The sequence below is a fragment of the Eschrichtius robustus genome, chromosome 8 (assembly GCF_028021215.1).
Source record: "Eschrichtius robustus isolate mEscRob2 chromosome 8, mEscRob2.pri, whole genome shotgun sequence".
Lineage (NCBI taxonomy): Eukaryota > Metazoa > Chordata > Mammalia > Artiodactyla > Eschrichtiidae > Eschrichtius > Eschrichtius robustus.
This window is the reverse complement of record NC_090831.1, coordinates 71,790,800-71,806,096: the sequence shown is the minus strand read 5'-3', so window position 1 is coordinate 71,806,096 and position 15,297 is coordinate 71,790,800. Positions and strand designations below refer to the sequence as shown.

Here is a 15,297-nt window from a genome sequence, read left to right as displayed (position 1 = left end):
TCACTTAAAATGACGCTACTGTGCATAACTGGCATCTGTTTTTACCTACGGACCTATCACAAAAAAAGGAAATGAATTCCAAAAGTTGAATATTATACTCCAAAAGCAACAAATTTTGGAGTTGTAGCCATAGAACATTAGAGCTGAATGAGACCTTAGAGATTATCTCATCCCATCCCTTCATTTTACTAGTAGAGAAATTAAGGGAAAAATCATTATAATTTGCTAGTAAATGGCAGAACTAGGATTCAAAAGCTAAACAAGTGTGAACTCTAATGTGTAAAATGGTATCTCTGAAAATGATGAACAGTGTAACACTTCTTCTAATCCCCTTTTCACAGGGGGAGCGTGGTCCCCCAGGTGAAAGTGGTGCTGCTGGGCCTGCTGGGCCTATTGGAAACCGAGGTCCTTCTGGACCTGCAGGGCCTGATGGAAACAAGGTAAAACTTTGTTACATATTGCTGGTTTGGCCTAGTGTGCTCTAGAATAAGTAAATCCTTTACAGTAGTAAATGAATCGTTTCTCAGATTTTTTTTTAATTTATTTCCAGTTCTGTGATGATTTCCACCTCAGTAAATAATAATCTGATTCCAACAGACCTGAATTATTCCAAAAGAGTCAAAACCCCAGTGTTCTACACACAAAAATGAATTAGTATGGGTTTTCACTCTTTTCTCATCACACTATTTATACTTTTGTCTTAATCTAGAAACATCGTATACATTTGGACACTATTTTTAGAGAATGAACTTTTACCTTCCCAACATCCTACTTCATAAAGTAAAATTTCAAAAAGTAATCTAAATTTTAATAATAAGAGAATTTTATGATGATAAAAATTAACTGGACAGTACATTCATCCCAAAAACATAAGCCTGAAAACTTGTGTTTCAAAATAGAATCTGTGGTTTAGATCTTAAAATAGATGGAATTACACATTTCTGAAAAACAGATTACTTCAACCACAATAAAGAGAAGGTAACTTATATTACTTCTGATTCTTACCTTTAAGGGGTAAAGATTTGCTATAAAAGGCTGTTTTGGTATATGGAAGGATATTGGAAAAAATAAAAATAAGGTAAGTGGGAGAGAGGAAGTAAGAAAGGAAATATTGGTTCTGTGAGAAAGTACTTTCAAAGGGTTTTATCTCAGGAGCGAGTCAACAGGTTTTAAGTATGTGGAATTGTAAGGTTTTATAGAAAAATGGAAGCTATAGTCCACACTCTTTAAGAAGATTAGAATGTAAACATCTCCCCAGTTGATGAGGTCTGTTTCCACATTTCCTGTCTGAGCTAAGAGACTAACCTTGAAAAACGTTTGTGGGCATTTTTCACTGTCTGCCTTCCATTGTCGTACCCTCTTCTCTCCCATGCCTGACTTCCTTAAGAGGACCGGGAGCAGGTCATAGAAAAATCACAGGCACCCATCCTACTACCCTCTTCTCTTTAGTCACCGTGTCATTAACAGCGTCTTCCTCGGTTATATTCTCCCTCCTTTCAGTAGGCCTCCTTTGTGTCTCTAAGCAGGCGAGCATGCTATCCATGAAATGTTTAAATTGGAATGCTTCAAGAGTTTGGCTCTTCATTTTCTTCTTGTACCACAGAAATAACTGATTTCACGTGTGTTTGATTCAAGGGCGAACCTGGTGTGGTTGGTGCCCCAGGCACTGCTGGTCCATCTGGTCCTAGTGGACTCCCGGGAGAAAGGGGTGCTGCTGGCATACCTGGAGGCAAGGGAGAAAAGGTAGCCTCTCAGTGTTTGACCTCAATACATATTGTTGATGAACTCTCACAAAGAAGGCTGTGCAAGGTCAACCTTTTTTTTTTTTTTTTTTTTTTTACAGTTCTTGGCAGGTGGTCTGGTAGCATTTTGATATCTATCTATATACATGTCCCTCTGCCACCTAGCACCTACGCATTTCTAAACTCACTAATCTGGCAAAATTCCTTGCTACCATGGAATTTCACGCAAACAGATGGTGTTGAGTAATACATGAGGCTCATTTTAATGCCACTAACAATAATGCCTCAGCCTGCCCTAATTAATGGGAAGAAGCTATATTGAACAGCTGTCAACCGTGCTGCTGCATTAGTTATGCCATAAGAGTGATCAGGCACTGAAGCCCATTGTGATGTTGCCTTATAATTCTGTCCACATGAATTTGTACCTTGCTTGATTACGCTTCAGGAGGGTGTATGGAAATTAGAAAAGAATATTTAACACTAATCTGGAAAGGGCCTTGAATTATTTTTTCCTTATTTTTTTCCTCATTCAATATTTTATAGAATGGTAGGGAATCAAAACATTACTAAAGATCTTAAATGAATAAAAGTATTATAGCATCTTCTGTAAAAAAAAAAACTGCGGATGAATTTTGATTCAAAAATTTGGCCGGAAGACAAAAAGTTGCTCTTGCTTTTTACTTTCAGGGTGAAACTGGTCTCAGAGGTGATGCTGGTAGCCACGGCAGAGATGGTGCTCGTGTGAGTAGAATTCTGTTGGTGCTCAGATTGTTTTGTTCTGTTTTGTTTTGTTTTACATTTCACTCAATTTGAGTTGAGAAGCTTTCCAAAACTGAACTGACAAAAGAGGGCTTCAAGTTTTGTAAAAGAGTATTCCATTCCTTCCTGGATCTATGACTAATAATATCACTTTACATGTTCCAAAAGAAAAATTCAAATGAGGACTTATCCCCTTGAAAATCATAGCCTGAATTTTCTACCTTCCTTAGTGTTAACTATACCAAGTACAAACTACAATCCAAAATCTCTAGGTTTAATAGAACATTAAATGATTGTTTAAGTTATCATAGGGCTTTAGAAAAAACAATAATTCTTACATTTTAGGAAGCCAGAACCTCTAATAAGGTCCTATTTATTCAAATGTATACCCTAAGAATTTATCACTCAAAGAGCAGCCCCAAAGATTAACTGTTAATGCCTTGGAGATGCCAATGATAATCCCATAAAGGTATAATAATTCTACCTAGAGTGTTGATATCATGGCTCTTCCAGGCCATAAGCCACTTGGGCTCTTCTCACCTCTCCCTCAGGGCTGATAACTCCCTGTGGCACATTCATCATATCCTTTCTCTGACTCACACAGTCCTCACAGTTCTTAGCAAGGCTAGTCATTTGCTACTGTCCAGGGAATTTTACAAGAGCAGAGACTTCAGATCTCCCCAGTTCCTAACCTGCCCGTGACTTAGTTCCATAACCTTCACCACTAGGGTACTCTCCTCCTGAGAGTGCCTTCTAATAGTCTTGATAATTAGAACTGAAATGCTTCAAAGGCTTTCTTGATGTCCACCCAGAGTGTCCAGTAAAAGTGTTCAGTCACTGTATAAGCACAGCAAGGGGAAACAGCAAGGGTCACTTTTGACGGTATGGGGGTGTTATTAACAAGACTTGTTTTCTTTTTGGTACTAGGGTGCTCCTGGTGCTGTAGGTGCCCCTGGTCCTGCTGGAGCCAATGGGGACCGGGTAAGCATGCATTTTCACTGAGTTGCAGCTCTCTGAGCCAATGGCGGTATCTAAAATTCCCTGCCACCCTGGCCCCAAAGGGCCCTGGCAATTCATTTGTATGGCTTGGTATAAAGCCCATTTATTTAAAACCTTATCCATTAGTATGGGGCAGCAAAAAACAAACGCTGTGTATTTAAAGTTCTCTTTCCCTTCCTATACACGTGCCAAGTATCTGATCTATACTTCAATCCCTATCATTTGTTTTAAAGTCTTTCGGGGTTGCCCATTAACAATATCCTAATGCACTGAGCCTTCTTGAAGCCTTCATTGTAAAAAAAAAAAAAATCAATAAAATACATAGTGTGCCTATTTCACATCGAACAGTCCACTTAAAATAGACCTTATTTATTGTATTGCACAAATTGCAGCAAACAGATCAGCCCTGTGTCCATCTAAAAATTAAAATGTCCTCCTCCTGGTATTGTGGGCACTGATTTATAGTGTTTTGGCAAGTGTATAACCAATACCACTTCACCCTCCAAAATTAATACAATATTATGCAGAGTAAGAATCCATTTCACTTTTCTCTGTGAGATGTGAATTAGTTATCTCTTTGGATGCAATTGCAAACTCTGACAAGAGCCCACTGTCTACGCCTGTTCCCTCTCCCTCCTAACCTCGTGGAGCATTTGTGTGAGGAACACTGACACACTCATGTTTGGCCCCCTTATAGGGTGAAGCTGGCCCTGCCGGTTCTGCTGGTCCTGCTGGTCCTCGTGGTATGCCTGTAAGTAAACACCTGGGTCGTTTTAGACACTCATAACTTCTAGACACTGATGAATCGAAGATTGCTAAGACATTTTTAAAATCCCTTTTCCCACCTAGGGTGAGCGTGGTGAGGTTGGTCCCGCTGGCCCCAATGGATTTGCTGGTCCTGCTGTGAGTATCATGTAACGAAGGTTAATCTGAAAACATTCCAAGTTAGCAAGTAGAGTAAGTTGGAACACCTAAACTGTAACTGTTCCTTTCCAACAGGGTGCTGCTGGTCAACCTGGTGCTAAAGGAGAGAGAGGAACCAAAGGACCCAAGGGTGAAAATGGCCCTGCTGGTCCCACAGGCCCCGTTGGAGCTGCTGGCCCAGCTGTAAGTTGAATTCACTGATGGTTAACACAGCCTGTGCAGTCACCCATGAAATCTTATAACTCAACATAAATCAATCAAGTGCCTGCTATACATCAGGGCACATATCAGATAGAAGACAATTTTAAAATAAGAGTTAACATTTGCATACCACTTTACACATTATAATAGTTTCATAAATATTGTTTTATCTCACTTCTTTGATCACCCATAAAGGTGGTAATACTGAAGTAAGGACATTTATTTTATATAACACAGATAATCGTTTTACATTTCTAGATTTGATTCTAATAGACATGGGAATGATCCATTTGAAGAAAAGAGTAACATTTATAAAGATTGTTTTCTGATTTGACCATCTTTTTTTGTTTCCATTTAGGGTCCAAATGGTCCCCCTGGTCCTGCTGGAAGTCGTGGTGATGGAGGCCCCCCTGTGAGTATTTACAGTGTATTCTGATAATTTTTCTTTCTTCAGAATCTATTAGGGACAACTTGAAAGTTTGGAAATTTTTGGTAATTTGGACTATAATGAGAGTCTTGAGAGTCAAGCTAACTATTTAAAGAAATTCTGATAATGAAGTTAAGATCAGATTCATGGAACGTTAACTTAATCCCAGCTGGAACTCAATGCACTGTATGTTGCTACCACTTCACTTGAGGTAGTGATAACCAAAGTTAACCCCAAGTAGTTTAATTGTGAAGTGGGTAAAATATTTCTTTGGTACCTTTTATCCTTTTGTTGATGCCCCCCTTCTTCTGCCTGGTTAGGTCCCTTCCCTTGGTGTCCAGTGCTATCCCACTGACTTCCTAGAGACCCAAAGCTCCCCAGGAATCAACTCCACTGACTTCTTCCTCCTCTCATTGGACAGCAATTAATACCCTTGGTCTTTTATTATACCTTCTTCTGTAAACAAAATTACTTACTCAGTGTCCATTCCCTTAGCACCCAGCCAGGTGGTTAAGAGTTATTAATATATACAGATCATATATAGTAATAGTATAGTGTCTTGTCTTCTTGCTTTTACAACCATCAGGCAATATGTTAGCATTTCAGAAAAGAACTATCAGAGCCTTAATGCAAAATATAGGCATTGCAACTGGGGGCATGCTGGTCAGGAAGATGTGTAGAGATGGAGGGTCTTCGGGGTCCTGGTTAAATAATACCCTACCTGAGGCTGTCACTGCCTACTCTTTGGTCCATCCTTGGTCACATGTACTGAGGATTTTCCAAGGGAGAAATTTCCATCTTACCCAAATTCCTGGAGTTGGTGCTGACTGTGGAATTTTAATGTGCTTGGTTCTTAGGGTGTTACTGGTTTCCCTGGTGCTGCTGGACGGACTGGTCCTCCTGGACCCTCTGTAAGTAAATCACTTCAAAATGTGTCTTCATTTATTTACTCTAGCCAAAATCCCTAGCCTCTAGTAGGAAACTGGTAAGAAACTCCCTATGAAAAACATGCTACTAATATTTTGCTATTACTTTCCTAATCTGAAATCAGTTTTTCTGAATCATTAAGGCAAAATCATCAGAAATTATATTAGAAATATCAGTTTAAGAGGCTTTTATTCATGTGAACATAAGTCCCCTTGTCCCCTTTTAGGGGCATGGTCTCTTTGTTAAAAATAAAAAACAGAACAGTTTTAGTCACATATCAGATATTTCTATATCTAATTACCCTTTATGGCCAACATTCTGCCTCCGTTGTTAAAGTATAATTGTTCCTGAATTTAAAGGTGGTTTGGCCTCTAATTTAATTCTGATTCAGACTCTCCTGTCAGGACTCAAGAGAATTTAATTAATTACAAAGGATTAAGTCTTCTGGTTAAGGTTTCAGGGGAAAAAAATAGCGAAGATGTTGATTTCTTGGAATCCTTTCACAGGTTCGTAACAGAAAAATCTTCATTCCCTGTAGGCATTTAATTAAACCTAGTTGAGAGCATATGTGATTCCTCAATTATGAGCAAAATGCCTGTATTGGCTTTCTTCAAAAAGAAACAAGCAGAGTCCTCCAAAACCCAAATTCCCATTCATTTACAGCTAGCTCTTATAACTCGACATAGTGCTGATTCCAGTACGCCAGGTGGCTGGTGGCACAGCACTGCTTTTCCTCACAGACACTTGCCATAGCTTCTGCCTCGGTTGTTCACTTTATTACAGCCCCAGGAGAGGAAGAGGAAAGTTGCTTCTTTCTACAAGAAAGATTGTTAAAACTTCTAAACATTTCTCCAAAATGACCAGGATATTATTTTGTTGCTTCAAGTTGTTTGCATCTTAATATTTAGAAGCTCAGCTTCTCTCTCCCATTCCGTGATGATTAACAGAAAGTAAATGACCTCATGTATTTGCTCACAGGGTATCACTGGCCCCCCTGGTCCCACTGGTCCTGCTGGTAAAGAAGGACTTCGTGGGCCTCGTGGTGACCAAGGTCCAGTTGGTCGAACTGGAGAAACAGGTGCTTCTGGCCCTCCTGGCTTTGCTGGTGAGAAGGGTCCCTCTGGAGAGCCTGGTACTGCTGTAAGTTATTTCAAACTCCTCTTTCTTAATACCTTGTGTTGAATTAATATAAATCCCTTATACAAATCTTCAGGTGGCATATATTTGTTGATGAGTATTGCGGGCTCTCAAGTAGAGCTCAGGTGAACCAGGAAATCTATCCAACAGATATTGAGGTGTCATGGCTTCAGCAGATGCTCAGAAGGCACTAGATGGAGATGACAATAAGTGAGGGAACTCACTGTTTTATCAATACAGCCCTTTAAGCTGTTGTGAGGGTACCTCACTGGTACTGGAATTAGAACAGCATCCCATTGCTGTGGTCACTCTACTGTAAATTAATCAATATAAGTAAGCTACCAATTTTTTAAACATGCAATGTGCAGTATTATTGCTACTCTGAAATGTGACTTTACTAGACCTGGTGCAGTTAGAGGCCAAGGTCAAAATTTGCTTCCCAGCATAAATTCTATAAGAACTCTATTCCCTCACTCCAAGATGGCTTCATTAATCCCAACCACATATTTTTAAATGTTGTTCCATTGGTCTCAAGGAGGAACCAGGTACAAAGAAATAAACATGCCAAGATGTAAACTCATTGTCTTCACTAGAGAAAAGATAGCCAAAGATATGTTCTACTAATAGGAGGTCATTAGCCTTTTTCTAAACTGAGGATAAACTCATTCTCAGAAGCCTCAAGCCAACCTGTGTTATCTCCTAGGGTCTTACAGTAATACTCAGTATTTTTACTGTTGTTTAGGGATCTCCTGGCACCCCAGGTCCTCAAGGTCTTCTTGGTGCTCCTGGTTTTCTGGGTCTCCCAGGCTCTAGAGGTGAACGTGGTCTACCAGGTGTTGCTGGATCTGTGGTGAGTGTTTGACACCATTCTTATTCTCATTAACATAAGAAAAGATTTAAAAGCTGCCACTTCAACTGTGACAGATTGATCACTGAATAACTCCACTTAAGATTTTTTTATTCATGGCATTTTCTTTATACAGATCACATGTCACTTATCTAAGAAGCTTTAATACCACCTTACTTAGACACATGCTATAAAGACACAGCTTAACATTATGCAGAACAATTTTTGTTCTTTTTACATGCTTAAAAACGATATAAGCTCTAATTGCATTTACTCCTCTGCAGTATGAAATGCTAGCATCATTTATCCTGTAGGAAGAATGAAACTCTAGAAGTTCTGAATCATTCCATTAAACCTAATACATGACAGCAACTAGGAACCATCTAATCTCCATAAACTCTCTCAACTTTATGAATTCATTTTATTTGGAAAATCAGATGAAACTAGACTCACCTTGTACAGAGCAACATTCCAAAAGTACATAAAGCTGACCATCTAAATGTGTAGGAGGAGGGCAAAGATGACACTAATGACACTTCTTACCATTATGTGGCCCACTCACTTTCAATCTGCCTTCTCGCTTAAAACTGGAATCCCCTGGCTAACATTGTTTTGGGAGAATGAGAGTGGCACTCAATCCAATGAGAGGAATGTTGTCTTCTCTGCCTCTTTAGGGTGAACCTGGCCCTCTCGGCATTTCAGGCCCAACTGGGGCCCGTGGTCCCCCTGGTGCTGTGGGTAATCCTGGCGTCAATGGTGCTCCTGGTGAAGCTGGTCGTGATGTGAGTCCAACATTTGGTTTGTAAAATATAACCTAGCAGTACTTCCTTGTGTGTAACTTTGTATCCTGAGCTGAGGTCTACATGTACTCACCACTCCCACCATTGACAATCCTAAAAATAACTTGGGCTGGGGAATGAGTCTTTAAGTAGCATACTTCAAGTCGGCCAAAATATTAAAAAAACCCAATTCTATAAAAATCTAGGTTGGCAAGTTCTTGTTCCTATTTTTAACAGCCTGAAAGGGGGTTCTCCATGGGGCACTGGGAGTAATGAAGGCAGACAGCTGAACTGTAGGGGCCAGTGGGCTACAGAGCCTCCCTAAGCACCTTAATTGGCATGGTGTCTTCACAGGGCAACCCTGGGAGTGATGGTCCCCCAGGCCGCGATGGTCAAGCTGGACACAAGGTCAGTACACCTCATCGTTGTTCTCTAACTTAAAAGGGACTAAACTACAGGCCAGATTGATGCTAAGCTTCATTTCTGCCTTTGGCAGGGAGATCGTGGCTACCCTGGTAACGCTGGTCCCACTGGTACTGCGGGTGCACCTGGTCCTCAAGGCCCTGTGGGTCCCACTGGCAAACATGGAAACCGCGGTGAATCTGTAAGTTTAGAAACACCAGTCCCTTAATGCTGTCATCCTCAGCAGGCTTTACCTCTGACCTCCCCACACTTGGGAACTGTGGTGGCCTAGGGAGAAGGATCTTGTGCTTGGCTGATAAATTGTGTTTTTCTTTTCTAATTCACAGGGTCCTTCTGGTCCCACTGGTCTGGCCGGTGCTGTTGGTCCAAGAGGTCCCAGTGTACGTACATGGTGAAAATTTCTGTACAGCAGTTAGGGAGCATCAGTCCACACTGTCCATTAAGAAGATAAATAACACATAGACTGGATTTTATATATATTTTTAAATTTAGTCCATGTGGAGAGTTGCTACAAATACCTTTCAATCTCTTATACTTCAAATCTATTCTTATTTGTATTAAATTATCACAACGCTTAGCCACTTTACAGACAGCTCAACTATAAAGCAGGTTAAGAGTTGGGAGTAGCACCCACATGGCTTTTAGACCTTTGCATGTCTTGAATTATCTTTGTAAACAGATTGAACAATATGTGTGGAGAAGTGAGTGTCATCTTTTAAAGGTAAATGTCCTATCTGTCCTTCTTTTTCTTTATAGGGCCCACAAGGTATTCGAGGTGATAAGGGAGAGCCTGGTGATAAGGGGCCCAGAGGTCTTCCTGGCTTAAAGGGACACAATGGATTGCAGGGTCTTCCTGGTTTTGCTGTAAGTACAATGTGGACATCCAGCATGTACACAGATCTTAAAGTCCTTCAACTCAGAATGAACTTCCTCACAATTTCACTGGTATTGTTCTAAAATGTCCTACATCATATTCACTTCCCGTTCTCTAACTCCGTAGCTCAGAGGTAATGCTATTTCATCCCAACATGAAAAGGTGAGGGTTAGGGGAGATAGAAATATACATATATTAAAATCTCCTGGCAACAATGTCCTTCATCCCCACTTAAAATAAATATAATTAGAGGAATGACTAATATTGCACTTCTGAAATGGCTTGTAGAAAAAAATAATTGAATATAATAGACATAATGAAAGAAAAGAGCCCCATTTTACATTTTCAATTTTCTCAATCCAGAGTCCATTGAAACTAAAGTTTTCCATTCAGTTTTTTGAAATCTGTGTATCGACACATGTTCTGAAAGTGTGATTTTCCTATTCTCTCTTTAAAGGGTCATCATGGCGAACAAGGTGCTCCTGGCACTGTGGGTCCTGCTGGTCCTAGGGTAGGTCAACTAAGAGACATTTATCTCTGAAAGGAGCCTATGGCAGGCAGTGAGCCCCAGACCTCTTCTCCCTTGTGGGGTTTTCGCTGGCTCACACAGACTTGGTGTCCTTCTTCCCTAGGGTCCTGCTGGTCCTTCTGGCCCTTCTGGCAAGGATGGTCGCACTGGACATCCTGGTGCAGTCGGACCTGCTGGCATTCGTGGCTCTCAGGGTAGCCAAGGTCCTGCTGTAAGTATGATTTAGGGAAATAATAAAGGGCATCACTGACCTAAGGGAATATCTTCTTTAGACTAAACCAAGACAATTATAACAACACATTAAAGTAATCCCCCACTTCTGTATGTTTTCTAAAATATATAAAAATTGTCTGTATGTAATGAGCTCTATAAGCCCATCCCTGCAAGTATGCCTGGGAGCAAGTTGTTATTTACATGAACTTGATTCTTTTTTACTTATTAGAACATGCCTTTGTGTGAATCTCGACGGAAAACCTGCTCTCATTCTCTCTCACTGTAACCAAATACAAAGCCTCCTCTTTCTTATTTTCACTTTGCAGGGCCCTCCTGGTCCTCCTGGCCCTCCTGGCCCTCCTGGCCAAAGTGGTGGTGGTTATGACTTCGGTTTTGATGGAGACTTCTACAGGGCTGACCAGCCTCGCTCTCCACCGTCTCTCAGACCCAAGGATTATGAAGTTGATGCTACTCTGAAATCTCTCAACAACCAGATTGAGACTCTTCTTACTCCAGAAGGCTCTAAGAAGAACCCAGCTCGCACATGCCGTGACTTGAGACTCAGCCACCCAGAATGGAGCAGTGGTAGGTTGAGATGTCCAACCAGAATGACCCTTCTCAAAAGTTAGGCTTTTCAAAATCAGTCCCCACTGATATTTAGAGTAAAAAGGTATTTGGGTAAAAACTGCATTATGTGAAATCATACCCACTTAGTAAAACATTTTCTTCTCCCAACCAGCACCCATTTTCAAGATTGTCTTGATATCTGTTTTTGCCCTTTTCATGGTAATATGTACCCTGATTTGATTTTCATGGAGAGGAGAGGAGGAACTGTCTAATTTAGAAAATAGCCACCCTCTTCCTGTTAAGGTGGAGTAGACAATATAACAGTACAATCAAAAATGTTACTTATGGGAATCAGAATCTTTGACTAGTAATTGTTAGAACCTATGTGCCACTCAATGAGAGGTTTTATGATCTGGGTCTTGTTTTTTTTAAAAGGTTACTACTGGATTGACCCTAACCAAGGATGTACTATGGATGCTATCAAAGTATACTGTGATTTCTCTACTGGCGAAACCTGCATCCGGGCTCAGCCTGAAAACATCCCAGTCAAGAACTGGTACAGAAGTTCCAAGGCCAAGAAGCACGTCTGGGTAGGAGAAACTATCAATGGTGGTACCCAGGTAAGGAATCCTACAAACATTCCTTCTCCTACTAAATAATATCTTGTTAGGATTATTTGTTTTTTAATTATCTACATTTTAGCCCTTTACCAAAATGGTCTTTTTAAAAGAACCTGCTGTGTTCTTGGGTTTGGTTATATCCTAGATTGCACGTTAAAGATGGATTGATTAGACATATCCATACAATTCAAAAGTAATTATTCAAATGTGACTTAATTGATAATCACTGGAGAAACTGACTAATGTCATTTAGTGTGAAGGAGTACTGGCCAGCATGTAGTCCAGTACTCATGCCACATGTATTTTCAAGATATGAGCTTTTCTGAATTTCTAATTAAAAGTTTTCATCAACTTTATTGGTGGGAATTACAGAAAACTAAAGGGGTCTGAATCTCTATATCCTTGCTCTCTTATTTTAAAAAAGAAACACATATATGTGTGTGTGTGTGTGTGTGTGTGTGTGTGTGTGTGTGTGTGTGTGTGTGTATTTGTATATATATATATCTGGGCTTTATCTGAAACAGGTCCCTTTTTGAGATGACTTGCCTCAGCCTGGTAGTTCTTATGTTCCTTCTAGGTAGCTTATATTTCAAAGACAAGTGAATTGAGTTTCCTTTAAAAGTACAAGTTCAGATCTGAGTCCATTTTTCCTCTCTATACCAGACTGTTTTTTTAAATTTGACTCTTAGTATCTGAGTCCTTCTTCATTTAACTGGAATGCCCATCTTATTCTCTGTAGTTTGAATATAATGTTGAAGGAGTAACCACCAAGGAAATGGCTACCCAACTTGCCTTCATGCGCCTGCTGGCCAACCATGCCTCTCAAAACATCACCTACCATTGCAAGAACAGCATTGCATACATGGATGAGGAGACTGGCAACCTGAAAAAGGCTGTCATTCTGCAAGGATCCAATGATGTTGAACTTGTTGCCGAGGGCAACAGCAGATTCACTTACACTGTTCTTGTAGATGGCTGCTCTGTAAGTAATAGTGAAATATGGGAATAACATTTATTTGGGAAGTGGGATAGTGGAGCATAGACCATTAAATGAACAGATGAATGAGAGACCTAACTTATTTGATTTTTCTTTCATAAATGTATTTGTTTAAATTCAGATGGTAAATTCAGAATATTCTTATCAGATCTTGCCTTCTGAACTTTTCTGAAATACTGAAATATATACTCTGTTCCACGTATTAGTTATTTGTCTTTTAACATGAGTTTCTTAAATGATGATGTATACCCATAACTTAAAATTACTTGAGGTTAAAAGGGCCCAAACTGTAATTTATAGTTATATGTATTTTATTTTACTTATTAGTATGGCCTACATTTAATTTTTCTTTATGCTTTCTCTATAATATACTATAAATTGAAGAAAATTTAAATTCACTAATAGTAGTACTGCATAGCCACCCTACCACACACATCCTGAAAAGATAATGTAGAAATAAACCACTTGGAATATGCATTGGAATTTTTTTTTATAAAATTAGACTGGTAGGAAACCTCTCCCTGTAAAGACAGCCCTGATGCTACCGTTTTCAAAGATAAACTTGTTGATCTGAGACACACATCTTCAGAAGGACATGAGCCAAAAAGTGGTTATTATGATATCTAGTATATAATATAACATACAATTATATATAAATATTATCTAATATATAATTATATATAAATATATGTTCTATATAATTATATATTATATAATACAATTGTATGCAATATATAATTATATAATATACAAGATGATTAGGTTCCGTAATAGTGCTGCTTTATGTATATTTTTCTTCTCTTTTTAAACAGAAAAAGATAAATGAATGGAGAAAGACAATCATTGAATATAAAACAAATAAGCCATCTCGCCTGCCCATCCTTGATATTGCACCTTTGGACATCGGTGGCGCTGACCAAGAAATCAGATTGAACATTGGCCCAGTCTGTTTCAAATAAATGAACTCAACCTAAATTAAAGAAAAAGGAAATCTGAAAAATTTCTCTCTTGGCCATTTCTTTTTCTTCTTTCTTAACTGAAAGCTGAATCCTTCCATTTCTTCTGCACATCTACTTGCTTAAATTGTGGGCAAAAGAGAAGAAGAAGGATTGATCAGAGCATTGTGCAATACAATTTAATTAATTCCCTTTCCCTTTCCCCCTCTCCAAAAGATTTGGAATTTTTTTTTCAACACTCTTAAACTTGTTGTGGAAAATGTCAACCTTTGTAAGAAAACCAAAATAAAAATTGAAAAATAAAAACCATGAACATTTGCACCACTTGTGGCTTTTGAATATCTTCCACAGAGGGAAGTTTAAAACCCAAACTTCCAAAGGTGTAAACTACCTCAAAACACTTTCCTGTGAGTGTGATCCACACCATTAGGTGCTGACCTAGACAGAGTTGAGCTGAGGTATCTGTTTTTTGTTCAGAATACAAAGGTGCTAACTAATAGTATTTCAGATACTTGAAGAATGTTGATGGTGCTAGGAGAATTTGAGAAGAAATACTCCTGTGTTGAGTTGTATTGTGTATTTTTTTTCATTTGATTTAACATCAGTACTTTACATCTTATTCCCGAATAAAAGTAAGTGGATCGTTTGCCCAACATTGTCCTCTTCTTTAAATTCAGCATTTGTTCTTTGCCAGTCTCATTTTCATCCTCTCCCGTGGTTCCAAAGAAGCCTTGTTTCTCGGACAAGCAGAAAAATTAAATTGTACCTATTTTGTATATGTGAGATGTTTAAATAAATTGTGCAAAAAATGAAATAAAGCATGTTTGGTTTTCCAAAGAAAATATTGAGTAGAATTCCTTGCTTCAATGCTCTTTGCAGTATAAATATGGATTATAGCATCTCTAACCAGCCATTAGACCGAGTATTTCTCATTAGATAGGAACTATGCAAAAAGGGCAGTTTGGTATGGTAGAAAGAGCAGAGAACAAGGACCCTGGAGATCTGAGCTCCAATTCTGGCTCAGCTCCTTCTGGCTAAATGACCTTGAGCGCTTTACCTTTCTGAGTTTCAGTTTATCTATAACACGGGGAAGATTCCTTCTCTGAACTGTTAAACATTTGCCCTACTCAAAATACATAATACCTAAGCAACGTGGCAATTGTTGATCTAAGTTTATTCTAAGTAGAGACCCATAGAACTTTTTGGTTCATTATCCATTAAGCACTTTGAAACAGTGGCTGAAAGTTGGTCTATGCACAATTAATACTATTAACTAAAACAGTTTCAAATATTCAGTAAAAATGCCATACACTTAAATCTGATGCAACTGAGTACAATGCCTGTTAAGAGGTAATGTGTGTGCTGTCAATCAGCAC

The 15,297-nt window shown here is 39.1% G+C and overlaps 1 protein-coding gene across 1 annotated transcript in view; it reads left to right on the top strand.

The window, feature by feature from the left end:
- COL1A2 (collagen type I alpha 2 chain) overlaps positions 1–14,763 on the top strand; it is a 35,841-nt gene extending 21,078 nt beyond the window's left edge. Inside the window, exons 31-52 of the mRNA XM_068550643.1 lie at positions 342–440; positions 1,636–1,743; positions 2,430–2,483; positions 3,429–3,482; positions 4,198–4,251; positions 4,350–4,403; positions 4,500–4,607; positions 4,984–5,037; positions 5,910–5,963; positions 6,958–7,119; positions 7,859–7,966; positions 8,638–8,745; positions 9,097–9,150; positions 9,239–9,346; positions 9,492–9,545; positions 9,922–10,029; positions 10,497–10,550; positions 10,672–10,779; positions 11,108–11,366; positions 11,784–11,968; positions 12,708–12,950; positions 13,778–14,763. Coding sequence (XP_068406744.1) covers positions 342–440; positions 1,636–1,743; positions 2,430–2,483; positions 3,429–3,482; positions 4,198–4,251; positions 4,350–4,403; positions 4,500–4,607; positions 4,984–5,037; positions 5,910–5,963; positions 6,958–7,119; positions 7,859–7,966; positions 8,638–8,745; positions 9,097–9,150; positions 9,239–9,346; positions 9,492–9,545; positions 9,922–10,029; positions 10,497–10,550; positions 10,672–10,779; positions 11,108–11,366; positions 11,784–11,968; positions 12,708–12,950; positions 13,778–13,924 — 2,337 coding nt within the window. The 3' untranslated portion in view covers positions 13,925–14,763. The remainder of the gene's footprint in view (positions 1–341; positions 441–1,635; positions 1,744–2,429; positions 2,484–3,428; positions 3,483–4,197; positions 4,252–4,349; positions 4,404–4,499; positions 4,608–4,983; positions 5,038–5,909; positions 5,964–6,957; positions 7,120–7,858; positions 7,967–8,637; positions 8,746–9,096; positions 9,151–9,238; positions 9,347–9,491; positions 9,546–9,921; positions 10,030–10,496; positions 10,551–10,671; positions 10,780–11,107; positions 11,367–11,783; positions 11,969–12,707; positions 12,951–13,777) is intronic.
- Positions 14,764–15,297: the final 534 nt, after the last annotated feature.